The sequence below is a fragment of the Typha angustifolia genome, chromosome 8 (genome assembly GCF_048772165.1).
Source record: "Typha angustifolia cultivar Huaian chromosome 8, ASM4877216v1, whole genome shotgun sequence".
Classification (NCBI taxonomy): Eukaryota; Viridiplantae; Streptophyta; class Magnoliopsida; order Poales; family Typhaceae; genus Typha; species Typha angustifolia.
In genome coordinates this window covers 12,475,139-12,493,407 of record NC_133246.1, presented here as the reverse complement: position 1 = coordinate 12,493,407, position 18,269 = coordinate 12,475,139, and the positions used below count along the sequence as shown (strand labels likewise).

The 18,269-nt window shown below is 35.6% G+C and overlaps 1 protein-coding gene across 3 annotated transcripts in view; it reads left to right on the top strand.

Moving 5' to 3' along the window:
- The window catches only part of LOC140766073 (protein SWEETIE), a 65,395-nt gene that overhangs the window by 30,898 nt on the left and 16,228 nt on the right, over positions 1-18,269 (top strand). For all 3 annotated transcript variants that reach the window (XR_012105275.1, XM_073105482.1, XM_073105481.1), the window contains exons 24-31: positions 149-237; positions 5,705-5,861; positions 11,143-11,292; positions 11,477-11,526; positions 11,698-11,797; positions 11,877-11,933; positions 12,739-12,806; positions 18,162-18,255. Coding sequence is in view for 2 of the 3 variants with exons in the window: in XM_073105482.1 (XP_072961583.1) it covers positions 149-237; positions 5,705-5,861; positions 11,143-11,292; positions 11,477-11,526; positions 11,698-11,797; positions 11,877-11,933; positions 12,739-12,806; positions 18,162-18,255 (765 nt within the window). In the remaining variant the exon portion in view is untranslated. The remainder of the gene's footprint in view (positions 1-148; positions 238-5,704; positions 5,862-11,142; positions 11,293-11,476; positions 11,527-11,697; positions 11,798-11,876; positions 11,934-12,738; positions 12,807-18,161; positions 18,256-18,269) is intronic.

Genomic DNA, 18,269 nt, shown 5'->3' with positions numbered 1-18,269 from the left:
AACTTTATTCATATTTAAGGTAACATTGGAAAGAGAAAAGGAAAATAAATTACATGTTTGGGAAAAAGAACTGATGGTGCACAAATTATTCTGTTTTTTGTACAGTTATATTCACTTCTGTCTAATGATATATTCTTTTGTTTCTTAGACCAGAGTTCTTCTTGGAGAGCTAACTGTAGCAACAGATCCAAACTATATTGGGACTATTGCACTTTCATTGGGCTGCATCCATCGCAGGTAGGCTCTTCATATAGCAAGGTTTCTAATAACCTATACTTTGTCTTGGAAATGCAGTTTCAATTTTGATTCTTGATTAATGTACTAATAATTGGAACTATTTGTCTTTTTGTTTAGAGTACTCCAGGTTCATGAAGGGTGCTACTGTTTATGTTGCCCTGTTTAAGCCTTTTAATCTTTGGTCGACGAATGTCATTACCTACAAGTTGTTCCTATCTTGAAATGTCTTGCAGAGTTATCATGTAACCAAAATATCTAGTTGGGAAAACTTTGATCCATAAGTTCTTTGAGATTTCATGGGAGATAGTAGTCCTAGTCCGATCATGTATCGGCAGATATGGAAAGAGAAAACCAAGTCCGAGTATGAAAACTAAAGTTGGAAACAAGAAGGAAAAAGAAACATGACAAAGACCACGACATAATTTTTTTTACATGGAAAACCTCTTTTTATCGTGGAAAAAACCATGGACTCATTCAGATTTACCATGATGCAAAAAAAGATTACTTACAACTCCTCCCAACATTCTGAACGTTTAAATCTTCTCTTGCATGTCCCAATGAATTACTCTAGTGAAGTAGAAAGCCTCAGTCTGGTTCACCCTTGAGCTACAAATTGATCTCTAGAACAAATGTTGTTGTAGATGGACAATGAAATAATTCAGCCCCTTTGATGCTTTAGATCAATAGCTGATGTTGGACAAGTGCTCAGACATACGAAGGTAGCTCTCCTCACAATAATCATAAAATATGCTTTGTGAGGGAAGCTAGAACTCTCTAAGTGTAGTACTTTGATTTCGCTTGAGTTTAGTGAAGTCTTAGCCTTTGTTCTTCTTTTATAGGCATTGGAATCATTTTTGGTTCATTCTAGGTGATTTAGATTAGGAAAATTCGAGCAAAGAACTGTTTCTAAATCTTCTTTAATCAGTTTTTGCACAGTAGGTCCCCAACCGACTTACCCGATCCACACCCAGACTAGTTACTATTTGAGAATACATGCATTGGTTGTGTTCGGGATGCCCACCACAATGTTTTGGGTGGCATCGAGTTGAAGTACTAAATTACACTTTTTGACTTGATTTTGATTTTCATTCTTTGGTTCTCATTGTACATACACTTTTTCACAAGTCATGTGTCTTAATTGTATACTAATCCTAGGTTGTACAATATATTTCTAATTGTTCTATGTCCATGAAATTCCATAAAATTGCACTAACATTCTTTTTAAGACTGATGCCATATAATAAACTAATGCTAATTTTATGGCTTGGTTATATTTTATCGCCTACTTTCTTATGTTGATAATCGCAACAAGCAATGTCAGGACATGAAATCAGAATTATAACCGGTCATATACTCCAATAAAATTTGAGATACGTGAAGCCTTGATGTTAGATTCCAAAAATCCATAATAGAAAAGAAACTCAATATAAATCAATAATTCTAAGTCGATTAATAAACTCGTTCAAAGTTTGGAACCAATATCTTTCAAAATTATACTAAAACAACTAATGCGACTAATGGAAAAAACCAAAGTCTTAAGTGGAGATGAAAGAATCCTGGTGCACCATGTTCACTCATCACATCGATTAACATCTGAAAGGTTAAAAGAGTTTTATGACTTTAGCTTAGTGGGTGAATACACCCTAACCAAATAACAAGTGAAAACCATAATCTGTAAAGTAGGATTTTAAAAATCCAAAACTCAGCAATCAATAATACGCAGACTATACCTAGTATGCTAAAATAAATAAATAATAAGATACAAGTAATAATAATGTGAGTAATAAACTGATAACATACACAAATTTCATTATGTGGATTTTCTCAATCTCAAAGAAATGCCATATTTCTTATTTTGGATTTGTGCTTGTGCATCCATATCAATTACAAGTCACCAACGATGGCCGTGCCAGTGGCACGTGCCGTGCCGTGCCACCATCGGCACGCCTCGGCATGCCCCGCCGTGCCCGTGGCACGTATTTAAAATACTTTTAATAAACTTTTTTAGGATATTTAAAGATGTTTTTTGATTTTTGATATATCAATTTTTAGTTTTTAGTTGAAATATATATATTATAATGTTTTATCTTTAAATTATTTTTGTAAATAACATATTTATTAAAGATAAATTAATAGTTAAATATAAATATTATTTAACACATACTATGATTGAAGACATTCATTAAAACTAATATTAATGATTGAACACTTCATAATATAATTGAATATATAATATTAATTGATAATAGTTTAATAATTAAAATTAATATCTAGCTAAACATAAAATGACGAAGAGAATTAAATATTTTATTTGTCAGCATAAGAATAATACGAGAATGTTGCATTAAATACTGTTAATATATTTTAAAACTCATTTACTGATAGTATTGTTCGTTGTAACGTTTTACATAGTCTTCATACAAATAGAAATTTTATAATTCTCCTATGATATGATATAATATGAATATTGAACATGCACGGGAATGAACGGCACCGACATAGGCACAGATACACCATAAGCATATGTAGATGATAGATATGGAGTATAATAATGGTGTTCTAGCTCTGGTGAGTGTGATTGATATAATGATAATTATGATGAACTTATATCATTCTATGGGTTCACCTCTTCTAATGTCCTGCTAACTACAAACTCAAGTCCTCTGTAAAAAAAAATACCTCTATGAAAATGTTGTGTAATAGAGACCTATGTCTCATCTCTATTATCACTGCTACCAAACTGAGTTTCGTTATTATCACTATCACCATTATCATCGTTATCATTTCTAATCTCATTATCATTAATTTTATCTAAGCCTTCTAAATGATCAATTGATCAGTTAATTTGATAATGACTGATGAAAATAAAAAAAAATTTAAAAAATGGCTCCATATGGCACAATGACTGGCACGGGGCTGTGCTGAACGGCACACAGCCGTGCCAACCCGGCACAGCTCGGCATGGCTTGGCACGGATCGGCACGGGGGTGTGCCAGTGGCACACCCTGTGCTAAATGCCGTGCCAGTCCATGGAAGTCACCCTCGATAGTGTAGATGATAGTTGGGTCTTTTCTTTATAGCTGGTCCGGTTAGAGTCACCATAATGTGTGACTAAGTAATAAACACGTTGTATTTTCTTAATTGTTGAGAGACATTTAAGTTACCTTAGAAAGTTTTTCAATTTAGTCTAGTAGTGTAATTTAACATTGTTAGAGTCATCTAAAAAAGTTATAATAGTGATCTAAATTATGTCTATTTTTTGGACATTAAGTAATCTCGAATCACCATAGAAAGTTGTAGAGCGATCTACACCGAAATTATTCTCTAGTCCAACCTATGTCATAATTTAAGTTTCGCTAGTTACTCATGATCAATATATTTACAATTTTGCACGAAGGATAACAATGCATGAAGAATAATGTTGCACAAAGACTGACATTGTTGAAGGTAACATAATAATAGAATATATATATTTTTAAGAAATATGAGACAAATAAAATCGTAAGTGAATTTACTCACTTGTGTCCATGTGGAGTACCCCAAATCAATAATCTGAGTGAGAAAACATCGCCATCTTAATTCATAAAAATAATATTTAATTTAAGAACATACTAGAATTTCTAAAATTAAAACTAAATAAGTTTGGGCCAAAGTGAAGCTCAAGAACTTGGGCTCGACTGTGACTAGCCCATAGCCCACTCAATTTAGCAACTCGCTACAACCAACCCCAATACGGCAATGGGGTTGAGCCCTCACCATTGGAGATAACCACTACAACAATCCTATGATAGCCAGAAAATTAGCAAAGGCACCACACTGAAGGGTAGAGGGAGTCTAGGGAAAGAAAAGAAGAGGAAGCGATTTCTCGGCCTGAGTAGTCGACGATGAACAATCCAAGCTCCATGGTTGGCAACCACGGAGATCTCCACTTTTGCAATCTGAGAGACAGGGGCTCCCCCTCAAGACATCAACAGCATAAGGCCATCAACACGATGAGATAATAATTTGAAGCCAAATTGTCCTTGATGTGGATGGTATAAATGCAAATGGTAATTGTAATTGTAAACTCCGACGATCTGACCCCTCTACTTATAATTTTTAAATATACCAAAAAGAAATCCTTTTACTTCTTCCAAGCATGAATCAATCCCATGGAGAATTGAACAGCCACCTTTAGGATTCCAAAAAGGATAAATGTTTGTATGATTGTACTCTTTTTAGGAACTCTACTTATGTAGCATATTTGCAAGACAAGCCATGCACAAATAGAATCGGGCTTGTCCTTGATCGACTTCCAGCAATGTATACTGCATAAAGATAATTTTATATTTGGATAGAGTGGAGCAAGTGAGTTATGTCTAACTACCACACTTGGATGTTTCAAAAATAAATAACAAAGGAGATAGAATAATGTGGAAAAGTAGATGTTTTCAGCCATTTTATTTTCCCTGGAAACTTTTTGCATCTTATACAGAAAGTTCAAGGCCATAATTTTATTAATAGGAGATTTTTAACTGGGAAAGAATCCTTTACTTAGTTTATCAATGGAAAAATATTAGGATGGCCATTAGTGTGGGACAGTATGTTGCCAATTGCTGTTGATTGCCTCTTATTGATGACAAGGACAGATGGTGCCACTGACACTCCTCGTGCCACATGCTAACACCTACTGATGGGGCTTGTGTTGATCGGCATTATTATCCTTGAAATATATATATATATATATATATAGAATACAAAAAAAATTCAAAACTCCCTTAGTAGGTGGATATCTAAGCTTGCATCAATTTTGTTTCTTGCAGTGCTTCAATTTCTTTTGGATCAATAGGTACCACCCAAAATTTTCATAAATACCAAAAAAGGGTTTGCCCTGGTGCTTTAATGTCTAAAGTCTAAATGACTTTAGAATGGCTCAGTTGGAGCTGCAATGAATTACACGTCTTCGTCATGCTGTAGATCTTTTCAAGCTACACAACTAAATTGAAATTAGTAACAGTATCATTCTCCACCTTGCAAAACAGTAAGCATGCAATGTAGAAGAACAGCTGTCTTCTTCATGCTAGCAGCTCCAGTCCCATAAGCCATTTCTTGTTGTTAAGTAGTGTGATTTATTTTTGTTAAGCTGTGTAGCAGCATATTTTAAAGGGAAGTAAAGGAAGGGAGTTGGAAAGAACTTGGGCATTTCTTATCATTCTTGCCTCCCCATTTTGTTGAACTTATTTATACTTCTTTCCATCTTGCCGCAATTTCAATTTCTGAAAGTTCTTTCATGGAACTGCTTACCTATTAAAGTATAGGATTATAGGAGCAGAAAATCAGTTTGATTAGATAATTAATCTGTTAATATATACCCTACTAGCTTTACCTACATATCCTTATATGAATTTATTGAGTCAACCTTTCTGTACTATTCTACATTTTCCTTTTTGCAGTATTACAAGTTTTATCTGTGGTTTTCGGTTTGCAGTGCCGGAGGAATGGCATTATCTACTTTGGTTCCTGCAACTGTGAGCTCAATTTCTCTATTGGGTAAAAATTCAAATGCTAGTGTACAACTGTGGTCATTACATGCTCTTCTTTTAACCATTGAAGCTGCTGGCTTATCGTATGTCTCACAAGTTCAGGTACCTATATGTTTATTTATGTACTTGCATAGGTGCCCTATAAATATCGAATAACTTGTTTTCATTATTAATGTCTTTCTTCGTTCCTTTGCTAATCCTTCCTTTCTCTTTGTTGATTGTTCTTTTCTAAGTTTCTTCTAGTAAGTTAATTCAAAAGATGCTGCTAAGCCAGCCATCTCACTACTGAATTTTCTAGTATGCATAATTTACTTCTACAATGCTAAGAAAGTTTCCAATCATGGCATATCCTAGGAATTCCAAGGAATGAAGTATTGTGTTAAAAGTTAACTTATACAGGAGCTGCAGTTGAATGAATTTTTCTCAAGAAACCAAGTTTGAGCTGAGCTATTCCTCACGTGATCCCAAGATCTTCATATATGGCATGGTTCCTGTCATGCCTACGTAGGAAATCACAACTAACATAGTAATTTCTGAAAAAAACAGACAATAAAGATCTGCTCATTGCTCATGACAAAGTCTATGCATATATTCTGAGAACCTAAGATATTGTTTTTTTTTAGAGATAATTAATTTTTTTACCCCTTAAACTACAATGACTATAAATCTTTTTTGGTATGCAGTGACCTTCTGAACTATTAAAATATCTCATCCTCTTGATGTCGTTGATGGAATTGGTGAACTTGCCAAATTGCCCTTCCACTTATAATAATAGAATAATTAAGTGACTTAGATAATATTAAATATTAATTTTGAAATTCTTTCATTGCCCTGACTAATGTTAGAGAGAGAAAGAGTAGGTCCCAAGCCTTCACTCTTCATTGTTTATTTATCCCTCTATATTCTCAAGCCCCTATCTTTTTCTACTTTTCTCATTTGCCCTCTGTTGAAGTGCTTGCCAAAAGGATGAATCTTGATGGAGTAACTCGAATCTCGGGGGAAAGAGGAGGAAACAAAGGTTTGGAAAGCTACTAGCTTTCTTTTGTTTTGGGTTCTCCTTCTAGTTGGTTTTTTTTAAGGTTCTCTTATGTGGGTTGGTCGGTGGGGGGGGATTAGGAGCTCAATTGGGGTGCTCTAATGGTGGAAAAGAAAGTTTGGGGCCAAAATTATTGAGAGAAAAAAAGAAGCATTTGAGGTCTATATGATTGACCCAATTGTAACTCTTTTTATTTTTCTTAGGTTTCTTGTAGATTTATTGGTTCTCTTAGTGTTTGACTTTTATCTATACTTGAGCTCGATTCTCTTGAAAACCTTATTTGGAGTTAGGGTCATGACAATACTTATCCGCAGTTTCCTCATGGCAGCATTATCAGGTAGCTCACGCCCATTGATTGAGTTGCATGTCACTGAAATTGTTTTATGGTCTGAGGCCTTCAAGGACTTGCAAGCTGCCATCATTGAGGAAGCTAGGGGACACTTTTTTTATTGGAAAGGTTACAGCAGTGAAAGAGTTGGAAGAAATTGAAACATATGTGAATAGGTTGCATGTTTTGACTTGTTATGTTGGCTGCAAATCTATCTTTTATACTCTCGTATCCATGTCCATTGGAGAATATGGTGGGATCGGGTCAACTTTCATTTGACAATTTAAGAGGAGATAGGAGAAGGGTTCTATATTTTATTCTATAGCTTGAAGAATGAAAGAAGAGGTTTTTAATGAAGGTGGGAGGTTGGAAAGATTAAAGAAGGGGTTGAGATGCAGCAGAAAGTTGGAGAAGATGGTGGGTTTTATTTGACAGTCTAAGTATATTTTTGTCATTATAAAAGCCTCTATTGAGTTGCACATGAGTTACACATGCATATGAAGGTATTTTCGTCATATTGTTATCGCATGACCATCACGTAACAATTATGGACAAAAATAGATAATATAATCTTAATGGAAGGGGTCAAATGAGATATTTTTAATAATTTAAATAGTCATCGTGGTTTAAAAAAAAGTTTAGGAGGCTATTGTAAAAATTGATGATAGTTCAAAGGGTAAAAAGAAAATTATCCCTTTTATTCTATTATCAGCCATGTTTTGACTTTTGAGGTCAGGAGAGTTCAAATATGTGTGCATTCATTGTACTTAGCTACCCAAAAAAATTGACAGAAGCATATCTATCGTCTGGTTGGTTTTGGTCAAACTGAGAGCAGTGTTTTTATATTGCTTCTCTAGATCTAAACTATGTAATGACTAACAACAATGAAAAAATTATGTTTTATGGAAACCAACAGAGTGACGCTTTATAATAATAAACTATCTATATGCTTTATTCAGTCAAGCCCTAATGAGGTCTTCAGTGCCTGTTTCTTCTCTTCTTTTTCTCTGATGGGTCTGGCAAATATGATCCTAATCTCTCTTAGTAGGCCCAAATATGCACATTTAATAAGCTTTGCAATAGATAGTAACTTACAATGCAAAAATAATTTTGTCTGACTTTTAATCTAATCTATGTTGTTCATAAGCAATCGAAATATAAAATTATCTTACGAAGAATGTACAAGCTAGTAACTCTAAGCTTTTAACATCTCGTAAAACAGTAAAAGTCATTTTGTTTCCCTATGTAGAATATTAAACATTCGTCAATTTCAAGCTTTAGAAAGATATTGTTGTAAGACTTTTAGGTTAAAGCAATATTTCTATAGAATAATGTAGAATTAGATATCTAATAAACTAAGGGTAATGCTATTCTTCTGCTTATATCATGAAACATTAGAGGAGCCTAGGCTCCTACTATATACAATTACAATTGTGTAGGCTGCAGCTCTGTGCCTCTGGTTATGCTTCTTAAGGAACAAATGTGTATTTGAACAAAAATTGAATTACTTATGGTGCTCATAAAACATGAGAAAACTCAGGAAAGTGACCTTTGTAGTGAAGCTAACCTTTACTTGGTAATTGATGTAGGTTGTGAGTGCTTCCCTGTTTGGTTTACTTACTAGTTACACTACACTGCTTAATTTGAATTAGCCTGATCTGAAGATTGCTCACATTGAATAATGTTCTCTCTTTTATTTGGAAATATAAGGTCTACTTCTAAAAAAGGGCAATCCTAGATCAGGCTACTCTGAAAATTGGCTTCTCTAAATAGTTATTAATCTCTCTATATCTTAACATGAGAGAAGCTGAATGATATTACATGTTGACAGTATTAAATGGTAGTGCTTTTGAAGTAGATATTAAGCTTTAGGTTCATTTTGTTGATCTCTATTATTTTGGCCGCAACTATCAGAAGCAAAAAAAAGTCCCTTAGATTAACGTCAATGAAATATCTTTTGCTTGAACCTCCATAGTTTTGGCATGAATTTAGAACAGATACTATTCCTCATCCAACTACATCAAAAATGTATTCTAGAACTTTCTTTCACTCTTCCCAAGAAACTAAATATTGCAGTTAAGCATTGGTTCTACTTTCATAATTTCATTTGTAACAACTCGAACATGCCATGTGCCTCCCACGAGGGGTTACCTCTCCTGGGAGCGTCACGTGGGGATTAGGAGTCTAACAACATACTAGCAATATCGAAGAAGACCAAAAATAACGGAAATAGAAAGGGGCCCATAGGCCACAGCAAATTCATCCAAATACAACAATATAGGTAAGGTCCCCCATAAAAGAGTACATACCAAAAGAAAGATACATGGGGCAACATAAAAGCCCCACACAAATAGTACAATATGAAATGAGAAAGAAAATGGGGCTTAATACGCTACGAAATAAACTGCTACTGAGCTCCCGTTAGAGTATCAATCAATTTGCATCATATATCAATTAGGAATGTACCTAACGTTCAGCAAGTGACACTATCAGTAGTTAAATATTATGGATAAAAATATACCCGTCATGGAGAATGCATGAATATCTACACAATTGATCATCGTGATAGTAAAATGAATCACGCATGTATTTAGTTAGCCGGTTTGACCTGACCCCTACTAACCCTATCCACCCCATATGCGTAGTGCACCTCATACAGACCCTACTAGCCACCATCCATACTTAACAAACATAAAAACCACCAAGTGAAGGTAGATTCTAACGGTAGAACCGTTTGCCTATTATCCGGCAAACAGCATGACCAGTTGTCCACCATCGCACACTAAGGATCACAGTCGTAAGCCCACCACATGAGTTAACATTATATACTAATACTGCCCTTCGAGCCCTCGACTCCATCACACTGCTGTGCGGCAAATTATGAGATGTCACTTAGGGACGTCCTCACCCTATGCCATCGAATATCTCTAGATCTACATTATCTAACCCTTTTGCTCTACAACTTAATATCATAAAAGATTTGACTCTCGTCGATCGATAGTAAATCTTCCATAGCCCGGCGGAACGGCTGCCTGATTGTTTGTAATCCATATATGAAGACCTCAGGCATGGACCCTACTATATAATAATAATATAAATATACTTCACCCTTATCTTTAGCTAGAGAGGTGTTGTATATTGTCGAGACGTAGAGATCACTCCTTTTACGGCAGTACATGTGTGCAAGTGACATAATATTATACAACACGAATAAATAAATGAAATAGTGTGTCATCATGTCTAAGCATGCTAATGCATAACGATCAAAATGATAGCAATTATGTTAGATAGCATGTTAAAACAAGTAGATATCCTTATGGTATTCAAGTTATCATGTCATAGACAATTATTTAGATTTTAACACATCATACCAAGCAATAACAAAAAAGGTGGACAGTCCACTTGCCAAATCTTGCTAAAATTCCTTGGGGATAAATGGTGTTACACTAATCCCAGTGGTTAGGTAGGGGGCATCATCGGCTCTGGCCATGGCAAGGGGAGAATCCCATCGATGGTCAAATGGTGAGGGAGGGCTCAGTATGTGGGAATGAGAAGAGAGAGAAAAGGAGGGGGAGGGGGAAATAAAGAGGGGAGAGGGCGGCAGCCCTCCGCCCGAGGGGTCGGACACCTTGCACGCCGTCGGTGGCGTGCGTAGGGGGCCTCTAGGCCTGCCCGTCCTCGCCCTCTGTTTGTCTATCAAGCAGGGAGGGGAGGTAAGGGGTGGCACATGCTCTGCATGTGCTAGTATATTTTTGTTTTTTAGGTTGTTACATCATTGCTAAGTGATACTCTCTACTGTTTCTCCTTATTAAATTCCATATTTTGTACTGAATATGTGTTTGCCATTGTTGTTGATTTACTCTCATTTACTTATTATTTATTAAAACATTTTTAAGGACAAAAGGCTGTTTCTTCCTAGACCACAAAAATCTATTTGACACCAGTTCAATAGATGAATGGGATTATCTGTTTATGCTTAATTCTGACCATATATTTCTTCTTTCTTCTGTGCTCCATAGGCAACACTCTTCCTTGCTATGGAACTTCTTTTGTTGGAAGAGAATGGCTATCTTGATCTCAGACAGGAGATAGGTCATCTTATAAATGTGATAGTTGCTGTTCTTGGTCCTGAGCTTGCTCCTGGGAGTACATTCTTTTCACGTTGCAAGGTTTAGCTATGAATGAACTAATAGTTTTAATGGCTTGCTCTTCTCTCCCCTAGTCAGTTCTTGTGGTATTTATGTTGTTGAGCAAGTGCTTCTTGCTTAGCTTAGAAGTGATCTGGCTTTGATCTTTGCTCTTCTAATTTCTTCAAATAGTGAAATTTGTGTTAACTTGAACTTTTTATTGCAGTCTGTTATTGCAGAAATAAGCTCCTGCAAAGAGACAGCAACCCTTCTTGAGTATGTCATTATCTCATTATCTGTAACTATTGTTTTGGATAGGGGAGTGACTGTTTTTGTTTCTTTTACATTTCTGCTCTTTCTGTATTTTATGTGCTGTAGGGTGTTTAAAATGTCAAAAAAAAAATTGTACGGTACTATGTAATAAATGACCATATGTTGTTCTTGCAGGTCTGTTAGGTTCACCCAACAGCTTGTTATTTTTGCTCCCCAAGCTATCCCTGTGCATTATCATGTTATAAGTCTTCTTCCAACGCTCTCCTCAAAACAAGTAATGTTTAACTATAATTGATATACTTGGTAGTTATGTTTCTCTTTTTTTCTTTAACTCTAATTTCTCATTGGAACAGCCAAGCCTTAGGTATCTTGCTGTATCAACGCTGCACCATCTGATTGAAAAGGATCCGGTAAAATTGCTTAATGATATGCACTTGTCTCTTTTTATATATTCTATATCACTGGCAAACCATTTTTTGTATTATCTACACTGATTGCTATCATTAATGTGACCCAATTATTTTGTAAACCTACAGATGTGTCAAAGGATGCAATGCTCTCACATAGTTAAGACTTAAATATCTAGTCAGTAGTCAAAAAGAACAGTAGAATCATTAATAGAACTGTTCAAGATCTGTCTAGTGACCCTTTAGATTTACTCTGTCAAACTCAAATATATGCCATTGGGTATGTTTCTCTGCTACTCCCATTAATTTTGGGCAGGTTTCAAAGTTTTCCATTTGTTGGTTCATAATTGTGAACTAGTGCTCTTAAAAATTCCTCTCGTAGGATAATTTTGAATGGATAGTACGATATTTGTCTTAATTATATGGTGACTACAGTATGCTGCTCTTCAACTGAGAAGTAGTGATCATTTAAGTGAGATCATTTTCCTAGTAAAGTATCTTAAGAGAAATGTTCACCCTAACAAATCATTTATTTCTTCTCTTCTGGTTGGAGATAGTCTGCAAAATTTGGACATGCAGATGGTTTAGTGTAATCTAAGCTTTTCTACTTAAAAATTAAAATAAATCAAACTTTTTCCATGGCGTATTGTACTAGTTGTGTTATGCACTAATTTCTGATGTTCACTTTGAATTAATTTATCTTTCCAAAACATGCAACTTTTTATGATTTTAATTAGCTATCTTACATGTGAAATATAATTGTGATCTTTTTGTTCATTGCTTATTTGGTCGCAAATTTGTTTGACAGATTTCTGTGATTGAGGAGAACATTGAAGAGAACCTGTTCAGTATGCTTGATGAGGAAACCGATTCTGAGTATGTATCTTGTTGGCATTCTCAATATGCAAAAAATTTCATGTATATCTTTAATTCCTTTATTTTTGAGAAGCACCATGCTAGAAAATTGAGATATAAAATAATACTCCTAGCAAGTAAAACAGGAAAAATAGGGTGTCCCAGTGTATGAGGCTTCTGCCAAGGTAGGGTCTAAGGAGGGGAGATTTGCCCAACCTTACCTCATTTTTGAAGAGGCTATTTCTAAGACTGAACATGTAATCTCTTAGATACAAAGGGAAAATGCCCTATAAGATTTCAAACTAGAACTAAGTATTTGATTACCTCACTATTCTAACTATTGTAAAATAAATCAACCAATACCAATCCAATACTAGGCATTTCAGTCTCCTCTCTTTCTTCTCTTTTTCTTGCCTTTTCTTATCTTCCTCCCACTCTTTGTTATGTGGGCATCATCTTCAATTTGACCAAAATAAAATTGCTTGAGTCTAATTTTGGTCTAATTGTTGATTTTTAATTCAAATAATCAATTGAATTAGTCAATTAATAGATATGGTAGCCTATATGCGGGAGATGTCCGCATTGAGTTATTACCTAAATTGGGTTAGTCAATTTAGGTAAGAATTAATCAATTAGGATCTTATTAGGAAATAAATTTCTATTAGAATCTTAATTTATAGTTATGGTAAGCTTATATATGGGGGATGCCCATATTAATTTATTATCTAAATTGGTTAGTCAATTTAGATAAGATGATCAATTAGAGTCCTATTAGGAAATAAGTTCCTATTAGAATTAGGTAGAATCAAAATTGTTAACCTATTTAAGAGTTATTGCATGAGAAATAAGGACAAGTTGGAACAAGATTTATTTGAGATCTCTCACTTTCTCCCTTGTGGTCTTTTTCTTCTCTCTCCCTTGCTCTCCCTTTCTCCTACTCCATCATAAGATTCTCTTCTACTTCCTCTCTAAACCTCTCTTCTTCTTCAATCTCTACTTTTTCGTTGGTTACTGTTACTATCCAGAAGATTCCAGTAGCGAAAGAGAATCTTTGAATGCCCGGACGTGAAGAGAAGGATTTGGTTTCAAAGTAAAAGCACTACTATTTCATTTATTGGTAAACCTAAACTCTAAAGTCTTTCCTTACACCATATTTTAGGCCTTCCTACTATCAATATACCTATTTGAGAGTTGAGGAAACTACTACCTTATCTGAGTGGTTTTCTCTCCTTCCATCTAGTAGTGATCTTTTTAATCAATTAACTTCTTATCAGTTATTGCTTACTTTATTTTTCTTTAATTATTTGTTTGTTTGGGTCGTTTGTTCTCTAAAACATTGCATTCATACTATATTTGCATCACTTTGTTTGGTAAAGGTTCTGCCACAAAGAACCATTTTGGCTTAAGTTTATTGGTTTCAAACGGCACATAATGGGTGCTGCTTGATACTATGCCTGTATCTCTCGATACGGGTGATACATGGCTCGTCATGGATTGGCACAATGCATGTCGATTGGCACGAGGCTTGCTGACCGACGCAACATCCTCTCTCACTAGTTTAAGTGAGTAATTTGAATCCTCTTATTGTTTGATCATTTATACTAAATTTTTTAGAATTTTCCTGCATTCTATGATTTTTTTTAGAATTCTATCTAATTTAAAAATAGCTTGATACCAAAACGGCAGCCGATATATCTCATATTTCTAGTGGCCAATACCGATACTGATATATTTGGAACTTTGTTTCTAACAAGCTCTTATTCTGGCAACTTAAGACGCATGAGAGGGGGGCAGAGCAGTAGGGAGGGCCAATTAGAGATTTTTAATGTGATTAGATTGGGTTAACTCCACTATTAGGCCTGATGAATACTCGATTATGTTAGTTAAGATTTCTCAGATATCAGTCAGCTAAAGTGTTACTATCTAGGCTGAATTGAATTGATTTACTTAAAGCTAAAAATCCCTAACTCTAAATCCCCACTCTATCATGAAGACTCGTCACCTCTCCCAATGTTGAACCATAAGTGCTATGATGGTGAATGGTGATGATAGAGGTGGATTTGGGCAATGTACAAGGGTGAAAGGCGAAGGAGGAGGTGCATTTGGATGGACATCAAGTGCTACTATCACCACTTATATATACCACAAATAGACCCCACTTAACTGTCAGCACCATGTTGGCACAAGATGTGTCGAGCTGTGCACATACTGTCATCTGAGTTGTCCAAGATGATGAACTAATAACATCATTTCTTACATGGTGGTTTTCAAAAATCTTTCTTGATAAGGATTTAAGATCCATTTCATATGGGTGGAGTGGCATCTTGTCAGCACAGACTTCCGTGAATCATATTGATACCCTACTGTCCGGCACAAAGAGAGGTTAGGGAGAGGAATGGAGGGAGAGAAGGGCACATACCTTGAGAAGTGGCATTTGAAATGGCATGTATAGCAGTGATAGGTGATTTAGTTTAAATTACAGATTGTCAGGGAAAAATTATCTTAAATTACAAGGAACTCTGACTTTGCATGTGACGACATGCTCTACTAGGATGTATTTATTGGAAAAATGATTTTTCTAATTTTAATCTCTAATGATCTAATCTAAACAGCACAGGAAACACTAATATATGTCTAATGGTAAAACAGCAGTACACAAAGGACAGGTTCTCAGGGTCTGGTTTCACATCAAGGTCCTGATTTGGTATAATTTGCAAATTTGCAATGACAAGATTGACTTAAATTTTAGCGAGTTAACTCCGTCTCTCAAAGCATATCACCATAGAATATCAAACGTCAACAGCATGTAATATCTTTTAATTGTAATTACCGAGTTTTTTTGTGAATAGTAGTAAAATATGTTGAATTTGGTAAAGATTTGTTTGAGTTTTGAATATTGAATATTCTTAAGATTTGTATTTTGTTATGTTTGTATGGATTAGTTAGTTGTTGAGCGGCAGACATATTTTCTGTCAAGACCCAAAATAGGAATCATGACCGGCCATGCATCTCAATATGCTTGAGATGCACGAAGCCTTAATAATACTCTCTACGTATACGATGACAAGATAAATAAATAAAATGAGAATGTGCTTTATTAAAATTTTATTACTAAATGTAATTGAAATAAAATAAACAATGTTAATATTTTTGAGTCTCTAAACTAAAATAAAATAAAATAAAATCTTCTAATCTAAAGCACAAAATCTAAAAGAGCAGAAAGGTAAATAGGTGAATCCTAAGTGGAGGTGGAATCCGGGTACATCACGCTCTGTCGCCCCGCTGACTATTACCTGAAATAAATAAACAAATACAAAAACAATAGAACTCGTGAGCCAACAACTATAGCTCAGTGAGTGGAATCCACTCGAACCAAATAAATTTTAAAACATATTAATGCTGAATAAATTAACTAAAAGCAACAATATCCATCATAGTATGCAATAGGCATGCTTTCTACATAATAACAATGGTAACAATCGAGAAATGTCACAACTTGTAACCTTGCACGTTTTCCAACATATTACATCTTTTTGATATTTATACTGTCATATGTCTCAATGGGTCTAAACCCTGTGGATCCACATCAACTAGAAGTCACCTCGAGATGACGCTCGGGACTTTTCTTCATAGCTGATCCGGTTAGGGTCATCAGAGGGTATCACCCTGTGATCAACACACTCTGTCTTTTCCTCTAACCGTTGAGAGAAGTTAGAGTTACCTAGGAAGTTTTCTCATTTTTCCTAAGACTGTTCCCTAACTCCGCCAGAGTCACCTAAGAAAGTCACCGCAGTGATCTAACTTAGGACTTTCCCCTGGACTTCCAGATAGACTTGAGTCACCACGGAAAAATCGCAACGATTTATACCGAGACTGTTCTCTAAGTCATATTAATACTAATCTCATTTTTCTTTTCACAAATTTCAATATTAGCACTAAGTATAGTGATGCACTGAATATAATAATAAAATGCACACAGAAAATAAAACAATTAAATTTTTGCACGTATGGATGAAATAAATAGACTTGCACACAGAAATTGCAATAATTTAATTTTTACACATGAGAGTGAAATAACTAATTTGCATATAGAAAATTTACATGGTCTGACAAAAATACAAAATACAATAAAATAAACACGTGAGTGAACCCACTCACCTGAGTCTAGGCAAGACAACCAAAATCTCAAATCTCTAGCCCACGTACTAAAAATCACCACCTTAAATAATAAATAACAATAATATTTTTTTAATCAAAACAATTATTAAAAATGTTTATTCAATTTAACTTAAGAATAATTAGTTTGGGCTAAAATAAGCCCAAATCAATTGGGCTGGGCTGCAATTGGCCCGCAGCCCACCCAATTAAATTCTTAAATGGATTGGGCCAAGGCCCAATCCAATTAGATAATGGAACCGGGTCGGGTTCCTTGGATTCGGATCCAACCCGACCCGAACCCATCACTAAAAGGGAGAAGATCAGACTCGGGCAACCCGAGTCTGTCTTCCCCAAACCGAAGAGAGAGAGAGAAAAAGAGAGGAAAAGAAAGAAGCAGAAGAAGAAGAAGAAAAAGAAAAAGAAGGCGACGCCGGCGGCCGCCACGGCGGAGGTTCGCCGGCACACTCTCAGTTCCTGACGGGATCCGGAGGTAGCGGCCGCGACTCGAAGCCACCGGCCGGCCAAATTACCGATGAGGCCGAAAACCCTCAAAAATTAGGTAAGTTCACTAAACCCTATATTTCTTAAATTAACTTTGAGGGGAGAGAGAGGGCTTACGGGGGAATCGAGTGGTAGTCTCCGCTGGTTCCGACGACGCGACTCCGTCGGTGAAGGAGGAAGAGAAGAGAGAGAGAGAGAGAGAGAGAGAGAGAGAGAGAATTAAGCAGAGAGAGAGAGATAATTAAGGTCCAATTTATAGATTAGAAGAGAAAAATCTAGACCTAATCCGATCCGGATTAGGCGTGATTTTTCTTTTTTCTCTCTCTGCGCCACGATGCGTGCTGGAGAGGGAGAGGGGAGGGCTGCACGTGCAGAGCACGTGCACCCTCCTCTCTCTCAACCCCTTTTTTTTTTTTATATTCTGGTTCTGATATTTTCTATCATTGGAATATTTTCGGAGTGGTAGTTTGAAGTGAGTGAAATTAAACAAGAGGGAGGTCATTACGAGTTGCCAGTTTTTCACTTTGTCATGTTCAAAGATAATATCCTTTTTCTTGATTCATATTTATTGTTCTTTTTTATGTTTTTCACTTTATCTGTTTCTGTTGGAATATCATTTTCCTGGCTTTTAGTGCTACATGATCTGTGGTAATAATATCTTATGTTAGCATGTTGTTGTGAATTTGTGATCTCACTAGCTAAGTTTGTTGTTTATAGGATTGCAAGTTTGGTTCGTGCAACGATCAACAAGTTGCTTTATGCTTCATGTCCTTTATGTCCATCACGATGGTTGAGAATATTGCGGAGTATGGTATGTAGATTACC